This window comes from Orcinus orca, chromosome 1 (assembly GCF_937001465.1).
Source record: "Orcinus orca chromosome 1, mOrcOrc1.1, whole genome shotgun sequence".
Taxonomy (NCBI): Eukaryota; Metazoa; Chordata; class Mammalia; order Artiodactyla; family Delphinidae; genus Orcinus; species Orcinus orca.
This window is the reverse complement of record NC_064559.1, coordinates 58,413,803-58,432,013: the sequence shown is the minus strand read 5'-3', so window position 1 is coordinate 58,432,013 and position 18,211 is coordinate 58,413,803. Positions and strand designations below refer to the sequence as shown.

The following is an 18,211-nucleotide window of genomic DNA, read 5'->3' as shown; positions in this document are numbered from 1 at the left end:
CCCCACTTACTTCTGTTACTTTCTACAAGCTTCTTGATGATGTCTTTTCTTACCCTTAGCACCACATTTTTCTGCTGTGTTCTCCCTTTCTCTTCCTTTGATTCACCCATTCTTCTTTTGTTAAGGGCCCAACCTTATTTTGTCTTTCTCAGGTATCCCTAATTCTTCCACAACTCTATTTTTGAACCATACAACTCAGCATTTTACCAACCCGGCTTCTTAAAGGAAGCAGATAATTTGCAGCAAAAATTAAACATAGGTTCAATTACACATGTCAGTATGAATTAGACACATATTATTGAGATATTTTCAAGAGTTACTCTTTTAAATAGTACCTTCTTTTTCTCAAAAGATGAAAATGCTTTTTTCATCTATTGCCTCTTTGTTCCCATAACATTAAGTTTATTTGTTTTCATTTTTCAATTTAAGGATTGAGTTTGTGTATTATTATCCCTGCTTTACATATAGTGAAAGTGAAGTGCAGAGCAGGAAAACAGTCCCCCCAAGGGCCCTCAATGTATGCTCCAGCCAAGGCTGGGCCTCCCAGGTTCTGAGGGCCAGAGTGTTTTTTCTCCTGGTCCTGCTGAGGGCAATTAGAAATTAAAGCAATTCCTAAGCTATGCTCCAAGTTATTTATAAGTCAGGCTCATTTGTTTGTACCTGTTTTGACCATGTCGACCCTTTTAAGAGAATTCCAAATACACTTTCCCTAAATCAGTGTTTCTGAAACTTGGGTAATGTCCAAACACCCTTTAAAGAAAAGAATCCTCATCAGTTATAAACATAGGCAAACTATTTTTGTTTGTAATATTATTTATGTATGAACACAAAATTATTTTATTTTAAATATCTACAAATATATAAGTACCTTATGCTTATCATTCTACTTTAAAAAAGCAAAGAAAGTCAAATTCAAACAGAACTATATTACCAAAAAACTTCGCTTGATCAACAACATTAATGGGAGAGATGATGTCCTTTTAGGAAATGTCTTTAGCTAGTCAACAGGAATGTGTTCTGGCTGCCAGGCATAGTGTATTTTGAGATTGGCATACTCTGTGCTGTATGACCCCACCATCCTCCTGCCACTTTTATCCTGTTGGAATGAAACTTCCATCCACCCATGGTACTGTGATGTCATTAGAGGAAAATACGTAACTGGTATATTGACATCTGTCTCTGCTCTTTTTTTCATCAGTGTTCTGCAAAGCACTCTTACTCAGTGCATACACAAACATGGGCACTGAAACTGAATGTCAGTGTTCACTTATAGAGTGGCATTTCAGAAAATCCTTTATACTAGTTTTATTAAATACCAACACAAAATTTGTTTTAATTCTCACAAGACCTCATAGACTCTGGGAGTCAGGAGACTCTAATTGCAGAAACACTACTCTAAGCATACTGCTTTAAGATATGGAGAAGCAGGCAGGGTTTTCTGGTCCAGGCTTGGACTAGGCAGGTACATACTGGGATGATTTAAGGGCAACCCAAGGATCTCAGGCCTACCAGGTGGCCAAAGCACTTGAATGACTCAGTCCTTTCAGGTGAAAGGATTGAAGTACCCAATTTAAATGCAAAAATATTACCTGGGAGGGACTTCCCTGGGGGTCCAGTTGTTCAGACTTTGCCTTCCAATGCAGGCGGTGCCCTTCCATCCCTGGGTTGGGAGCTAAGGTCCCACATGCCTCGTGGCCAAAAAAAAAAAAAAACCCAGAACATAAAACGGAAGCAATATTGCAACAAATTTAATAAAGACTTTAAAAATGGTCCACATCAAAAAAATCTTTAAAAAACATTTCTAAAAAAAATATTTCCTGGGAAGAATAATTAATAACAATTGATTTTCTAGCGACATTAATTTATTATAAATGTAATTGTGCATGAAACAAAGCCTAGCAGAAGGAGGCAGAGTAGAGGTGAGTTTGATATCATCATAAATCAGCGTGTATTAAGTATCTACTAGTATCAGCGATCTACAGAGATAAACAGATTTCCCCACTCTTGACTTTTAAAATCTAGTTGGTAATATACAGGACAAATGGAGTGAGAGGGGGATCTTTCTTGGGACATAGCAGAGGGAGAGATTTACAAACTAGGCAGCAGCAAAGCAGCCAGCCCAGGCCATCTTGGTGTGGAATCCACAGAGAAGAGAAACTGCCTAAATGGAAGATGTTTGGAGAAAGAAAACAAGCCTTTCCTACTTTTTAGTTTCCTAGTCAGTCTTGAGACTCCTGCTTATTTTTTTTAAAGTATCATAATATATCTGTAATAAAAAGTAGATGATTCTTCAATATTGAATTTCATTTTTGTATTTCCTTCAGAACTTGCACTCCCTCCAAGTAATTTCCTTGATCTATTTGGTACAATCCATTGTGGGAGTGAAGGAGGGGAATTAGTATCACCCCTTAGCCTGTAGTCACATTTCCTCTCTCTGGATATGGACATAGTCCGACAGTTCTGGGTTTCTTACAAACCTTGCTTGAATAAGAAGGCAGAGTTGAAAGTTGTTGATATTGTTTCACTGCTTGTCACCCTCCTGGCTTGATATTGTTCATGTGATAAATACAGTGTTTAATGTGTGTTTATCTACTGGGCATGTAATTAACTCATTTCCCTCATAGTTCTATAGCTTACAAGTGTAAAAGCTTACTATTGTAAGTATGTTGAAGAAACACCCACCTTCTGTTTTTATTGGTGGGAAGATGATGGCTAATAAAGTGTCCCCAAGGAAAGGTAAACAAACATTAGGAATCCCTAAATGCACAGACCTCTGCATGATCTCATTTAATCATCACACCCCCTATGAAGCAAGAATTATCACCTCTATATAGAGGTAAAATAAGGCTTAGAGAAATCAAGTAATTTGCCTGTGGCTAGTGTCAGAGCTCATATGTGAACCCCTGCGTCTTAATTCCAAACCATGTGTGTCCTTGTCCTTGACTCACTGGTCGTTGTTTCTCAGAGACTGGGGATAGGGCCACCTGTGCATGCAGTGAAAGCAGAAAGCACTTCTAGCTTAGGTAGCTTTTGGTTTCTTTTGGTTCCTTCTACAGGTCACTTCACTCTCCCTTTCTCTGTCTTCCCCCCACCTGCTCCTTTCTGTTTCTCTGTGCTCCTTTTGTTCTTCATCACCCTTCCCCAAGAAAGCAGTGGGCAAGCTAGGATTAGGATTGATGGAGAAGAACTATTCCACTTCTTTTTCCCTTGTCCAAAGCTTGTTTCTGGGTGGACATGTGTTTGAGCCAATAGCAGTACACAGGCCACCAGCTGTGCTCAGAGCAATCCAGCCAAATGTCATTTTAAGCCCAGGGCTGCATCTCAGAAGGCACATGGAAGGGCCCCCTTTTTCCCTGTTCCCATCTTGAGCCTACACTCCCTGGAACACAGGGAGAAGGGCTCTCAGTAAAGTACAGAGGGCATGATACTCAGGTCTCCTTTTCAAACAGTTGTTTCCCTTTCAGAAGGAACCTCATTGAATTATGTTAATATCAGCAGAGGAGTGGGAGGGGTAGCTTAATGGTCAATTCAAAGGACTTCAGAAAAGCTCACTGGTTTGGTTGAATGCTCAGTCCTGTTGCTTTTTTCCTTAGCGCTGCCTCTTTTTGAATGTTGCTTTGCTGAAATGATAGGGGAGAGAGGGAAAAATTGAGCCTTGATTTTTGTCTGAAGCTTGGTGACAAATGATGGGAGTAAAATTTAAACCGTTCATCTACTGAGTTCTGGGAATTGTCAGAGGATTTTATTTGTACATGCCTTCCTGACACCCACTTTTCTAAAATAAGTAAAAATTATGCTGAATTCGTAAACAAGTTACTTTTATTGAGTTGAACTTTTACAAATGTATGGGGCATTTAGCCAAAATAAACTTTTATTTAACACAATTATACTCAAAGGACTATGCATGTAGAATTTTGTACGATTAATATGCACTTGAAAGCGTTACAAAGTAAGCATAATTTCAGAGTTTGTGGGATCTCTTAAATTCACTTTGTAATTTAATGTGCAGCCACAGAAGTCAAAATTGAGGGATATTACCACCAGGAATTTGTATTATATCACATACCTTTTCATGTAAACTAGTCACCATTCCAAACTTGAAACTTTCTCTTTTAAAAAAATATAAATTGTGATGCCTTGGAACACAGAAAGAAGTGAAGAAATGAGACCATTAAACATTTGAAATATGCTAATTTTAAAGTGCTTGCAGTATGTTTTGCCATGCTAAGTAAAGTCCCTATACTTAGCTTACTAGTAGAGAAAATTTAACCCATGAAGTTCACTGTGATTATAGAGGTAGTTGGTAATAGTTTATGAATATACATGCCACCAGGAATTTTTCTTTCTGTTTTATTCACATCATTTGCCTTATTTTGTTTCTTATAAATCTGCTCAAATGCTGTCACCTACCCCCTGAATTTTCAATTCAAAATTTCTCATACAGGTTATTTCTCCTATGTATATAATTTTTCCTAGCTAAAGACTCTTTCCTTGAGTGAAAAGCCCTGGAAATTCATAACTGCATAGCTTTCTCGCTCTCTCTCTCTCACTCACACACACTCACACTCACGCTCACGTTCACATTCACATACTTGCTAATAATCAGTTCATGTAGTTTTTTTAAAACGACTATTAAAATGGGAAATGTTTATTCTTCTACTTTACTGGATATTCATTTTTGCTAAGACATAATAGTACATGATGACTAGATATTGTTACTGTATTTTCAGAGTTCTTAATTATCAACAACAGAATCTACTCTAGCTACTTTAAGTAGCAAAACGTTAATTAAGGGAGATATACTGTTCAAAGAAGCTTTAGGAGGGAAAAATTACAGAAGTAGGCTGAGTTTCCAGGAATGGTTCTGCAAATTAAATTTCAGAACCTGGGTTGCCAGAGAGCTGTTTCCTCCACCAATCCGGAGGCAACACAATTAGGAAGCCACCCTATATTATATAGCCTCTGGATTCAGAGCCATAGCACCTCTGCCATGATCCAGGCCAACAAAACAGGTGCCACATCCTCTGCCTCTTTTCAGTGTGACTCACTTCTGAATCAAAGTCTGGCATGAGCACATCAGATTGGCTGAAACTATGTCTCATCTGGAGCCCTCACTGTAAGAGCAAGATTGGGAAGGGAAGGGGAGTTTTGAATTGAACTCAAACATCACAAGGAGGTTGGAATGGGTGTTGAGATAGTCCATCCTCAGAATCCACTTCAGTTAATAGCTGTGATATATATAATCTATGGTGATTCTGTGCCACTCAGCTACTTGGAAATTCTATGTGTGAGTGAGGCTTGCGAAATATAGGATCTCCTTGTAAGGTGATCAGGTAGAAAGCTGGCTTTTTTCTTGAAATGTTAGGATATGGGGCATTTTCTCTGAATCTATTTAGCTTCCCAGAGAACAACAGTCCAATATCCTGCCTGACAGAGGAATAGAAATCCATCTGGTTGCTGGCATTCTGGGGGGAGGGCAGGAAAGGGGGCTGAGGGACAGCATTTCAGTATAAAGACTTTCACTAAGTTCTCTTGTTTTTAACCCATGTTTGCTGTCCACCCTGCCTGGTATATCTGGGTCCAAAACTTCTTTTGTATAATCTTTTCTCTAGGGAAAAACCTCTGGTCTCCTGCTGGGTTTAAGGAATGGGCTGCCATATTTAGAGGGAAGTCATCAGTTGCTCTGTGTACTTCTGTGTATGGCTGTATCTGATCCTGCCCTTTCACTCCCACAACTCCCACAACTGTATCCCTTCATGTGAGGTACCAGGTGCCTCCAAGGGGAAGACAGGACCCAAGTGGGGTGGCTTCTCCTCCATTCTCTCTCCGTGTAGGTGTTAGGAGGTGATAACTCCTATCTGTATGCTAAGTTAATGAATGCTCCTCTGTCTGCTTTCTCTCTTCCAAAGCTTTTGGGAAATCTCTTGTCCACTGTTTTCTCCCCTCCCATTTTCTTTGTCCTTGTGAATCAATATCTGTTTATTCCTTTACTGTTATATAGTGGGTTTGGAGGAGGGAAAGGCTATATATGCATGCAATCAATCTACCATGCTTAACCATTAAGTCCTTTAAATTTATTCTTTAGTGCACTTACTATATCTGTCTTTTACATTGTCAGTGTATGTACAAATATTCATGAATATTGCTTTAAATATAAGGATTAATATAGAGATTAAATATAAACATTTAAGAATAAAATCATTAATGTTCTCACTTTCAAATTATAAAAGTACCTTTTTAATCGGGGGTAAGAGCAGTCCACATTTTGAGGGTATCAGATGTACCTGAAATTATAGGGCAATATATATATACTAAATGAAAAAAAAAAAGTGGCAGTGCCCAAGAATGCCATGAGAAGGGAGGAGGGAGCCCTCCAGTGGGCTCTTATGGCCAGACAGGCTTCCTGGAGGAGGTGGAGATTTAACTGGACTCTGAAGAGAGAGAAGGAGCCAGGAAAAAAGCAGTGTCTCCAGTTGGGTAATGACAAGTGTGACTGTATTTCCCTTACCCAGTAGAGATATGCCAGTGTGTAGCTCCATTTAAGGATCTGAGTGAGTGCAGAGGGGGTAGCCATGAAGCCAATAGCATATATAAACCATGGAGTTTTCTTGGGCCTACTAGGACAGCCCATCAAAGGCACACATAGCCAGTTTCTTCAGTGCCCAAGAGGAAAATCTAAAGAAGTACTATTTACTAGCAGTGTGCTGGCTCACAGATGCTATTTACTACTCAAAATGTAATTCTGATTAAAGCAGGGTATTAAAACCCAACTAAAAAGATGGGTAGTTTATGAGTTTCATACTTGTACATCTCTATAGTTATAACTTTTTAATAGCAATAAACACCAGATTTTAGTTTTCAACAGCATGTGGAACTAGTAATCTGGTATTCTCAATATTTTTATAGGCTCTTTTTTCTTTGATATTTTGATTATTTTATGTCAGTCATCATCTCTGAGTCCTTAATCTAGGCAAAGCACCATGCCAGCCTATGAGGGAACTCAGGCATATGTGCATTCAACACTTTGTAGAATGTCAACTATGCAACCAAAAGTAAGAAGGAAGCAGTTGCTTCCCTCAAAGACTTGATGCTTTGATGGGGAAGTCAGGATATAGTTATAGTGTAGCAAGGGAGCAAGATACATCGAATAACAAAAATAATTTAAAAAGGTAATAATGGTAATGGGTTCACTCTTTCCCTTAGGAGTTTACCTGGTAGTTGGAAAGGCAGAACATACACACACTTAGATGAAACATTTGGACACTTAGAAAATAAGACAAAAGTACAAAGTAATGTAGTACAAACCAAGCACACAAGTTCTGTCAAGGGATCAGACTTGGGTGGGAGGAATCCCGGAAATGGTACAGGAGGCCTGCGTGCCGTGCCTGGCCATAGCAGGAGCTTGTGGTGGTTCAGGAGCACTGCATACTTGGGTGAGTTTTTGGTGGGCACATCAAAGTGCCCAATCAGGCAGGCAGAGCATGGCAGGAGTGGTTTGAACTGGAAGGATTTGCTAGATTGTATCCATGGTTCTGAGAGATGCTGTTTGCTCAGTTAGAAGTCACAGGGAGCTACATGGAGCTGCTTGGTGTAGTGGACTTAAAGGGGTGAGACGAATCAAGTTCCAGGCAGACTGGAAGTGAGAGCAGAGCCCTGGCACTGTGGGAACATCTGGAGAATAAGACGAGTAGGTGAACCAGACTCTGGAAGAGGGATCCGGAGATCCAGGCCTGTGTACTAGAGTCCTTAGTCATTGCAGCTGCATTTCTTAGGGCGAGAGGATGAGTCTTAATGGGCAGGTTTCTCATATCCCCACTCCTGCTTCAATTGAGGACCTACACTTTTTAATCTACTTAATGTAATGGGCTTCAGTGTCAGAATTTTTTTAAAGGATCCCACTGATTTGAAAATAATACGTCTACAAATAGGGTGGGGAAGGAAAAGAAGACAGAAAAATGAGACCTATAATACTTGAAGAAAAAATGTACATTGAGCTAGATGGAGTAATCTTTTGCAGGAATTTTGAGGGGAGAGAAACAGAGTGGCAAATAGGCAGCAGTATTTCTAGTGGAGGAAAATAGTATAGATGAAGACAAGATATGATTGGATGTGTTCTGTGTGGAAAGTGAAAATACATTGACTTCCAGGAAAGCAGGAGTCCTGTGGTTGGTGCAGTGGGTATGTTGAAGAATTAGAATTTACTCTGAAGGGAAATACAGTGTCATCTTGGAAAATGAGGTGAGGTGAGGGTGGAAACATGATGAGTATGTATGCTTTCATAATTCTTGTGTCAGTTATTTAAAGCATGAAAGGTTTATGTTAATTTATGAGGGCATCACAATTTTCTTGGCCCTGATCCCCACCCAGAAACCCAGGATAAAGTCTCCAGTTTCCCTGTTTGCAAACATTCTGGTCATAGTGTGTCAAGGAGAAAAGAAAACATTGTCAGGGAAAAAATATTGATCAACATCATTGTCTCTTGAGCAGCAAGCAAATTATAATAATTGAGTGTCCCACAGTATCTCATGAGTTTTCAGGATTCTGCAAAAGCATTTATAGCCCCTGGATGAGGGATTTTTTCAGCTTGGACTGATCTGTGGGCTACTGCCCTGTTTTTGGACCAGGTTCTCGGTCGCTTCATCATATTGTCTCCTACTGTAGCTGGCACTGCAGTACCCACTCTGTGCCCTACACACATCGTCGGTGCTGTTGTGTCCTACGAATGCCGCATTCATTGCTAGCAGAATGGTGCAGCACTGAGGGAGGACAAATATATGTCAGGTTCTCAATAAGAGAAGAGACGTTTAACAAATTAGGAGTATACAATATGGCAAATGTGATAATAGAGAATGCACATGAAATATTATTGAGTATGAGAAGAGGAGTGGTCAAAACCAGGAATCTTTGCTCTACTGAAGCACAGCTATTCTCAGCAACATGGTATATTCTGTTAGTCTGTCATGGAATCTGTTTCTAATCTGATTATTTATTAGCCTGAGAAATTGCCATGATGTTTTAAAATGTTAGAGCAAGGCAGTGAAGAATTATAACAAATCTCACATATTTAAAAAATAAATTTGGAACCATTATTACATATTTCAAAGATATATTTGGTGCCTTTACTGGCTTTTTAAAATAGTTTTCTCTTGTCTTTTATAATCTAGTCTCTTTTATGTTCTGTCAATTTTTAAAACTTTATATCAGTTCTTACCTCTTAAGAGCAGCATATCTGCTGCATTTTGTTTTTTGTACTGTTTTGAAGTATATTGGATTGTCACAGTATATTTATATGTTTAGGCCATGAGATTTTTTTATTAATCAAATCAAGTATGTTGGTCTAGGTTAGTAAAATTTCACTTAATAAACTATATGATACTAAGCAAAACACTTAAATTAATTCAAAATCAATCTTTGAGGAATTTAAAATAAATTTTCATATCACATCTGGTTAGATCATTTTTAACATAATAGTATAGGTAGACATAATAGTAAAAATAGTATAGGTACACCATAAGAGTAAAATTCCATCATTTTGGTATTTATTTGTAATGCATCATCAACAATCAAAGGTTTGCTAAGCAACATCTGTATATGCAGCAGTGTAATAACTGTTAAATGTAAACACAAAAGAATTATAACACAGTCCTTGCCTTCAAGGAGCTTCCAATCTACTTGAAGAAGAAAACGGAACATAAATAAGGAATGGCATTCCATATAGCCTATGACAAAAATTATGGGAAATTTGAGAGCTATACAGAGATCTATGACTTGTTGTAATCAGAGTAGACTTCATGGAGGAGGTGGCACTTGACATAAATTTCAAGGCCACTAGTATTTGCCTTCTTGCTGAGAAGAGGCATTCCTAGCGAGTAGAAGCAATACAAACAAAGGCATAGGTAAAAATAAACACAGCGGTCAGCCTAAACTTTATAAAAGTTTAATGATCAAAAGCAATGCCAATCAGTTAAGTATCTTATACAGGTTTTTTTTTCCCATAGAATTTTTATTTGATTCTCAAAATATATGTGACTATCAATATTTTTATGCAGTATTTGGCTTTGGTTATCAGACATTCTAAAGTCAATTCAACAAATATTTATAATATATGCTATGTAAATTTCAGTGACCACTATGCTAGGTATATGTGGAAATGAGGAAGGATTTGTGATCTTATCCTTGAAGATTTTGTTGCCTTATTAGTGAGAATGACGCAGAAATAAAATGATTCAATGTAGTCATCAAACCAAGGCCACTCAAATATTCCCCAAGTTATAAAACTCTCTACCTGTGAGTCACCAATTGTATGAAAGACTTTCCAATCCTTTGCATATGCAGGAGCTATTCCTCCACACACCAAACCCTCTCCTCATACCCACTGTAGCTCCTTCTAGCAACCAAGTTATATTGATGGTGCTCTGCCAGCTAAAGGTTATCATTGGGCACTTGCTGACCCCACATCTGTCCCTCATTGATCCTTTTGTTTCCTTTCAAAGTCAGTGAACACGTACTGTGGGGCTATATCTTAATTCCCGCCTCCCTCCAACTTGATTCCTCTGCATTTACCACTCATAGTTTAGTTACTTCCACCTCAGACCAAACTCTTTCACACATTAATGCCTCCCTTTTTCGGCCTATTCTATTTCTCCTCTTTCTTCTAACTCTTACCAAGTTAGTGCAAGGAAAAAACACACTCTCTCTCATATTCCCTCTCTCTTTGAACAAAGAATCCCTGTCATCTTTGATGCCTCCCATACAAATAGTGCTGGTAACCACCTTATATTGAGAAAAGGAAAGGTACCATGTTTCAAAATGAAGAAAATAATGGTGTTGAATGAGTGACATCAGCTTCTGAAGCTCTTGAAAATATACAGAAATTTCTTTATGAATCTCCATTAAAAAATCTTTCTCTAGAATTTTGCAAATGCTTCCTCCAAAATGTCTATTAAAGGTAAAATGTTTAAAATATCAAATTCTATTTCTTATTTATTTACAAATATTACAAAAAGCATTCTCTATTTTTCTCTTTTCTTTGCAAATGTAACCTACTTGAACAATAAAATTTACTGAACATTCTGAGTTCCAAATGAAAAACTTTGACAGAAATTTTTTAATGTAATGCATTTACAAGATGAGGGTGTCTCATATAAGGTATACAGCATACCTCATTTTATTGTGCTTCACTTTATTGCTCTTCTCAGATAATGTGTTTTTTTACAAATTGAAGTTTTATAACAACCCTACCTTGTCAGATGATGGTTAGTGTTTTTAAGCAACACAGTACTTTTAAATAAAGGTAAGTACGTTGTTTTTTTAGACATAATGCTATTCCACATTTAATAGACTACCGTATAGTGTAAACATATCTTTTATAGCATTGGGAAGCCAAAAAAAAATCATTTGACTTGCTTTATTGTGATATTTGCTTTATTGCGGTGGTCTGGAACTAAACCTGTAATATCTCCAAGGTATGCCTATAATTTAAAAATTAATAGAATAAGCAATACCTATTGTATGAATTGAAAGGAGAGAGATGGGGAAGTGACACAGAGAGACAGACAATTAAAAACCTGGGAAAACTTTTTGCACAGAATATAGAAACTTGAGCTGGACTCTAAATAGTAAACTGGTATGATAGGGAGAAGTTGACAGGGTGTCTCAAGCTGGGAAAAGACTGTTGGCAAATGTGTTTTTGGTTGAAATGGAGACTTCCTATGGAAGAGTAAAGGAGATATTGACAAATAAGGATCGGACCAATTTGTAGGTGTTTTTCAATTTCACATTAAGGAGTTTCATGGAATTTCTTCCGTAAGTAATGGAGAGCTATGAACGTTTTGAAGGACTGTAATGAATTTGACAGGGTGGTTTAAGAAAATTGCCCTCCCTGGTGATGTTAGAGGAATTAGAAGACTAGAAAGGAGGCCATTTATAACTGCATGCTTGTGAGATGCCAGGGACCTGGATTAATGTAGTGGGAGTGTCAAACAATGGGAGTTCTGACAAATGCTTCAAACACAATGCAGCATAGTCTTGATGTAATAAAGGAGGTGAAGGAAGACAATACATCATAAATGATAGTGAGGTTTCAGACTGGGTGACTGGGAGAATGGTAAATACACCTGATGGCAGAAAGGTGTATTTATCAATTTTCAAGAGGAAAATTGAATGGATGAGAGGAAGGAAAGTGATGATAGGTAAATGGGCTCATCACTGCCAATAGAAAGTTAATGTGAGTCACGTATGCCATTTAAAATTGTCTAGCAGCCACATTCAAAACAGTAAAAATAAACAGATGAAATTATGTTTAATAATACTTTATTTACCCCAATATATTCAAAGTATTATCATTTCAACATATAATCCATATAAAAGTATTAATGATATAGTTTGCATTCTTTTTTTCATACTAAATCTTTGAAATCTGGTTTGAGGTTAACACTTAAAGCACATCCCAATTTGACTCGCTACATTTCAAATACTTGGTAGTCCCCTTAGCTAGAGGCTACCATATTGAACACTGCATTATGTTTAGGCAGTTTAATGGAGTTAAAAAGAATATGTAGCAAATGTCTCAATTAAGCTGGTGCTAAGATTCACTATATTTTGGAAATTATAATTCTGTTTTTCCTTTCTCCTCCTCTATTTCTTTTGTTTATTTTAGCTATTTCATATTCAAGATGTTCTTTTAGCAGAATGTCATACTTTCCCAAAAGCACCAAGAATTTTAGAAATATCCACAATATGTCATTTCATTGCTCTCTCATTTAATTCTCCATTTGACTTATAACTTTAATTAAACAAATCAGTCTGAATCTTCTTTTTCTTCCATTTTTGTCAGTCTTAAAACTCTTCTAGTGGGAAGCAGCCGCATAGCACAGGGAGATCAGCTCGGTGCTTTGTGACCACCTAGAGGGGTGAGATAGGGAGGGTGGGAGGGAGATGCAAGAGGGAGGAGATATGGTGATATATGTATATGTATAGCTGATTCATTTTGTTATAAAGCAGAAACTAACACACCATTGTAAATTATACTCCAATAAATTGGACATATAAACTCCAATTATGCTCCAATAAAGATGTTAAAAAAAATACAGTAGTGTACAGACATTTTTCCAAATAAGACATACAGATGGCCAACAAGTACATGAAAAGGTATTCAACATCACTAATTATCAGGGAAATGCAAATCAAAACCACAAGGAGATATCACCTCACACCTGTTAGAATGGCTGTCATCAAGAAGACATGATAACAAGTGGTGGCAAGAATGTGGAGAAAAGGAACACTTATGTACTATTAATGGGAATATAAATTATGGAAAATAGTATGGAGGTTCCTTAAGAAATTAAAAATAGAACTACCTTATGATCCAGCAATCCCAGTTCCGGGTATATATCCAAAGAAATGAAAACAGAATCTTGAAGAGATAGCTGCACTCCCATATTTATTGCAGCATTATTCACAATAGCCAAGTTATGGAAAAAACCTAAGTGACAGCTGATGGGTGAATGGATAAAACACATATGGTATACACAGACAATGGAATATTATTCAACCATGAGAAAGAAGGAAATCCTGCCATTTGCAACAACATGGGTGGACTTTAAGGGCATTATGCTAAGTGAAATAAGTCAGAGTAAGAGAAAATAATATAGGATATCACTTATTTGTATAATCTTAAAGAGTGAAACTCAGAAACGGAGAGTAGAATGGTGGTTACCAGGGGTGGGGGTGTGGAAAAAATAGGGAGACATTGGTCAGAGGGCACAAACTTCCACTTACAAGACAAATAAGTTCTAGCAATCTAATGTACAGCATAGTAATTATAGTTAATAATACTGTATTCTTAACTTGAAAGATGCTAAGACAGTAGATCTTATATATTCCCACCACAAAAAAAAATGGTAATTATGTGAGATGATGAAGGCATTGGCTAAAGCTATGGTAGTAATCATTTTGCAATATATGTTTATCAAATCAACATGTTGTATACCTTAAAGGTACACAATGTTATATGTCAATTACATCTCAATAAAACTGGAAAAATAAAAATAACTCTTGATTATGAAATAATTTAGCAATATGTCCTCAAAACTCTTAGATAAATGACATTTAGTCCTTTGGAAATGAAACTACATTTTTAATATTTCTCTGTCTGCATATGTGTGTATTTCTCCAGTGTTTAATATCTGATGTAAACTTGCTGGAGTTCTGGTCTTCACTATATGCTAAAGAATGCAGTACAAAAGGGAGCCTACTTCTATAGAAAACATGCCAAGGACATTGTATTCCATCTTTACAATGAAATGCAGATTTTCCATTAAAGGCGAATCCATCATTTCAAAAGGTTGAATAGGATGATGCATTAAAAAAATCCAGCTGCTTAAATTTAGGGCATTGAAAAACAACCAGTAAAAAAAATGTTCCCTGCGTCTCAAACATTTTCATTTGATTATGTATTGGGTAGATTTTCATTCAGTCTGTGATCTTGCCTCTTAGAATGCTATCCTAAAATAGTCTGACAAGTCTTTCAAACAAGTTAGACCCAACTATAATGCTTCATTTATGTAAATTATGTATTTTGCTATTTAGAATATCCTTGTGTTTGCTAATATACTGTTAATTTTTGTACAAGAAACACTGGAATCTTCTTACAGTGCTTTGCTTTTTCATGTTTATTCTTGGGCTTCTCTCACTGCCATTCAGTTTCTTTTATGTTTTTGTTTTGTTTTGTTTTGCTATCTTCTTTGAAGACCTTGTCTGCCAGGACAGCCATTTTGTTCTCCAACCAGCTTCCTTCAACTTCTTGAGTCATCTATTTCTCTATGCCTCACTATTCTAAAGTGCTCTGCCCAACTTTCCCTGATTAATTTAGGAGTGAGAAGTGGCAAAGCCAATGGTAGTTCTTGCAATAACACTCTCTGATGTCTGTAGAGAGTGTGGTCCCCACAAGCAGGCTAGGGAGCATGGAAGAGTTCTGCCCCACACTACTGAGCCTAGACCAATTCTCAAGCAAGAGCTGGAGGAGCTTCAGGAACAAAAAGGCTTATGTCAAGCGTATCTGTATGGTACATGTATTTCCCACAGGCATTAATAGCTGTTTATTAAAAGTCATGGCTAGATCTCCATGCTCTCCTCCTCTGGAGTCTAGGCCTGGTTTTTCTCAGGACTGTCACCCGAGATATACAGAGGACTACTGTTTAACAAGGACTGTGCAAAAGTGCCCCAGGTAATAGATGTCGACTAGGTTTCTTAAACTGAGTATTCGGCTCTCTACTATTATACTGGTTGTTAGGCATTTATGCATATGATAATATTGTCCCTGGGCCAGTCCTTAAAAGTAAATGTTTCTAATAATTCTTTGGCATCCAATATGTTTTGTTTTACCAAGATTAGTTTGGTCCCATTTGCAGACCTCCCCTCTCAAATGTGCATTTTCTTCCTAAAGTGTTGTTAATTTTAAGAGAATTTGTTCTAGTTAATATTAGTTCACTTCTAATGGGTTCTTTTTTTCTCAAAGAGTTTGACAATTTAATGGAATCGTTTCTTTCTGGACCCACATTTTATTCTAGACTCAAAGGAAGGAAGTATTTTCTGTGCTTTATCATAGTTTATAGGTGGTATTTCATACTAGGGTCCTTGTGCTTCCAGGCTCTTGCCAGCTCTGGCTATCAAAACTGCTTAGGCTGCAAATAAAATATGAAATGAAATCCATCTGGCATTTCTCATTGAATTAGGACCAGAACATTTTTGTTAAATATTAACAGATGGCTAAATTTTTAATATCAAACTAACATTTTAAAACATCTAAGGGGACCCACATGAGGAAGAAAGGATAGAGGACCATGTGTTTTCTCCATCCCTGAGCCCTTCCTTCCTCTGCACTTTCCCTCCCCTCATTCTTCTGACCCACGTGTTGAGAACCATTGGAGTCTCCTATCTCAGATAATTTTTGTTCCTTGGTAGCTGGTATCAAAGTAATGTTTGATGCTATCAAAATATTCTAATTAAATGTTGACCAACTCAGATGATGTGTTGCTATGGGCATGCTTCAAGATCTTTTATTAAAGCCAATTCTCTCTCTCTTTCTCTCTCTCTCTCTCTCTCTCTAGGAAAAAGAAAAGAAGTATATGCTTCCCTTGGACAACCTGAAAGTTCGGGATGTGGAAAAAAGCTTTATGTCTAGCAAGCACATCTTTGCACTCTTTAATACCGAACAAAGGTAAGGAAATGAAGCAACTTTTGTCGTCACATTGTCTTTCCTTGAATTTCTACATGATCCAGAGACCATATTTGCAAGATTTCTTTTGCTCCCACCTTGAAATTTGTCAAGTCTTCAGTTTTCCTTTTGTTTATTTTGTATTTTTAGCTTTTACCATAGGTTGTGGATTCAAAAGATTTAAACTTAGAATAAGGAGGATCTTCAAGTATTAATTAATTTTTTTCCAGCAGGCACCCATGTCATGCTGCTTCCATTCTTAAATTACATTTTGTTACTTTAAAGTCTTCCTTGTCCTGAATTTATTGTTTACATACTTATAAATAAATTACTCAGCTATAATTTTTAATGGTCTCTGTCTAGCATGGATGAATATCACTTAAGACCTTCTCCTATGTATTATGACTCAATTCTTGCATTGGTGAATAGAATTATTCAGTTAATGTGAATATAAATATATTGTTCTTTACAGTTTTTCAAAGCACTCTCTACTTTCATTGCCTGGTTTTTGTAACAATTGTCTGTGAGGTAAAAGATAGAGTACTGTGGTTACCATTTCCTAAATTAGAAATGTAGCTCAGAGACTTTCTTAAGATCACAAAATTAGCCCTGAATTTTGGGCTGACTCTCATGGAGTGCCATGGTTGTTCACTGAAACTAAGCAGTAAAGTTAAGTAAACAAATGGGGAGGCGACAGAGAATTGGATAGAGAGATGTAAAAAGGCTACAACTAGGCAAAAATAATAAAGGAGATCTTTTCCAAATGGAATTGTTATAGGAACAAGCTAATTAATTTCTATGAGTCAGTTATTAGGAGACTGAGTCTCTAGGTGGCAGGATCTAATTTTAACCCATATCTCAAAGCCTTTTATCTTTATTTAGCAATGAATGAAGTTCCTTGATTAGGTTCAATGACTGGTCCAGGGTCAATCACACAGTAAATCAAAAAAAAAAAAAAAAGCCGTTCTTCCTACATTCCCAGTCAGTTGCTCAGAGTGACTCATTATACAAAAATACTTAGAAAAACCACAAGAGTGAGCATTTAAAGAATCAAGGGAAAAGAAAATTAAATACAACTCCCTACCAGATACTGTGATGGGGTTTTATTAAAGACTTAGTATTGTTTTTGAGAGCAGCTTGTAAAAAGACACTGAAAATGATAAAGAAGAAAAAGGTTTCCTGGAGAGAGCAGTAGAGTGTCTTCCAGTAGGGCAAAGCTCAGTACTGTTTACATACCTTCCTCAGAGCAGTGGGGAGATGGGAGGTCCTAAAGGAATCTTCAGGGGTATGCTCAGCCTTCTTGTCTGGATGCAGAGCGGGGAGTATGATTACCACACAGGAGGTCAAACTAAATTTGAATCCTTGATCAACCTAGAAAGTTCAGGTTATAAAAGGGCTGAGTACAAAGTAAAAAAAATCAGACAACGGTAAAGCATCTATTTAGACAAATACAACTATGGATTTTAAAGACAGCAAAAAACACAAATATAAGAAAACTCTGGGATTCTAAAAATCTAGGTATTCTGGAATTCTAGACTTGTCAGAAGGTATTGAACTCTTCAACCACTTCTCAAGACCCCTGTGTGTGCAAGAATGTCCCATCTACAGGCACATTTGCCATTTGTCTTTTCCTCTGAAATCTTGATTATTTTCAATTATTTTTGTACTGGCTAGGCCCTCCAGTACAATGTTAAAGCACAATTGGGCATCTTTGTTTTGTTTCTGATTTTAAGGAAAATTATTTCACAACTTTATGGACTTTAAGCACTTTCTTAAGGTACCTGGTATCAGGTAAAGAAGATTCCCTGGGTTCCTAGTTGCTAAGGTTTCTGTTTTAATCATGGATGGGTGTTTAACTCTTTTAAGTGCTTTTTTTGCCTCTGTGATTTTCTTCTTTAATCCGTTCATGTGGTGAAATATATTAATAGACCTTCTTATTGTAAACCATCCTTGATCTCCTGGGATTAAACCTAAATTAAATTATGATGTTTTATT

At 37.1% G+C, this 18,211-nt stretch overlaps 1 protein-coding gene across 12 annotated transcripts in view; it reads left to right on the top strand.

The window, feature by feature from the left end:
* DNM3 (dynamin 3) overlaps positions 1 to 18,211 on the top strand; it is a 573,184-nt gene that overhangs the window by 396,394 nt on the left and 158,579 nt on the right. For all 12 annotated transcript variants that reach the window (XM_049715524.1, XM_012532983.3, XM_049715544.1 and 9 more), the window contains one exon: positions 16,110 to 16,219. In XM_049715524.1, coding sequence (XP_049571481.1) covers positions 16,110 to 16,219 — 110 coding nt within the window. The remainder of the gene's footprint in view (positions 1 to 16,109; positions 16,220 to 18,211) is intronic.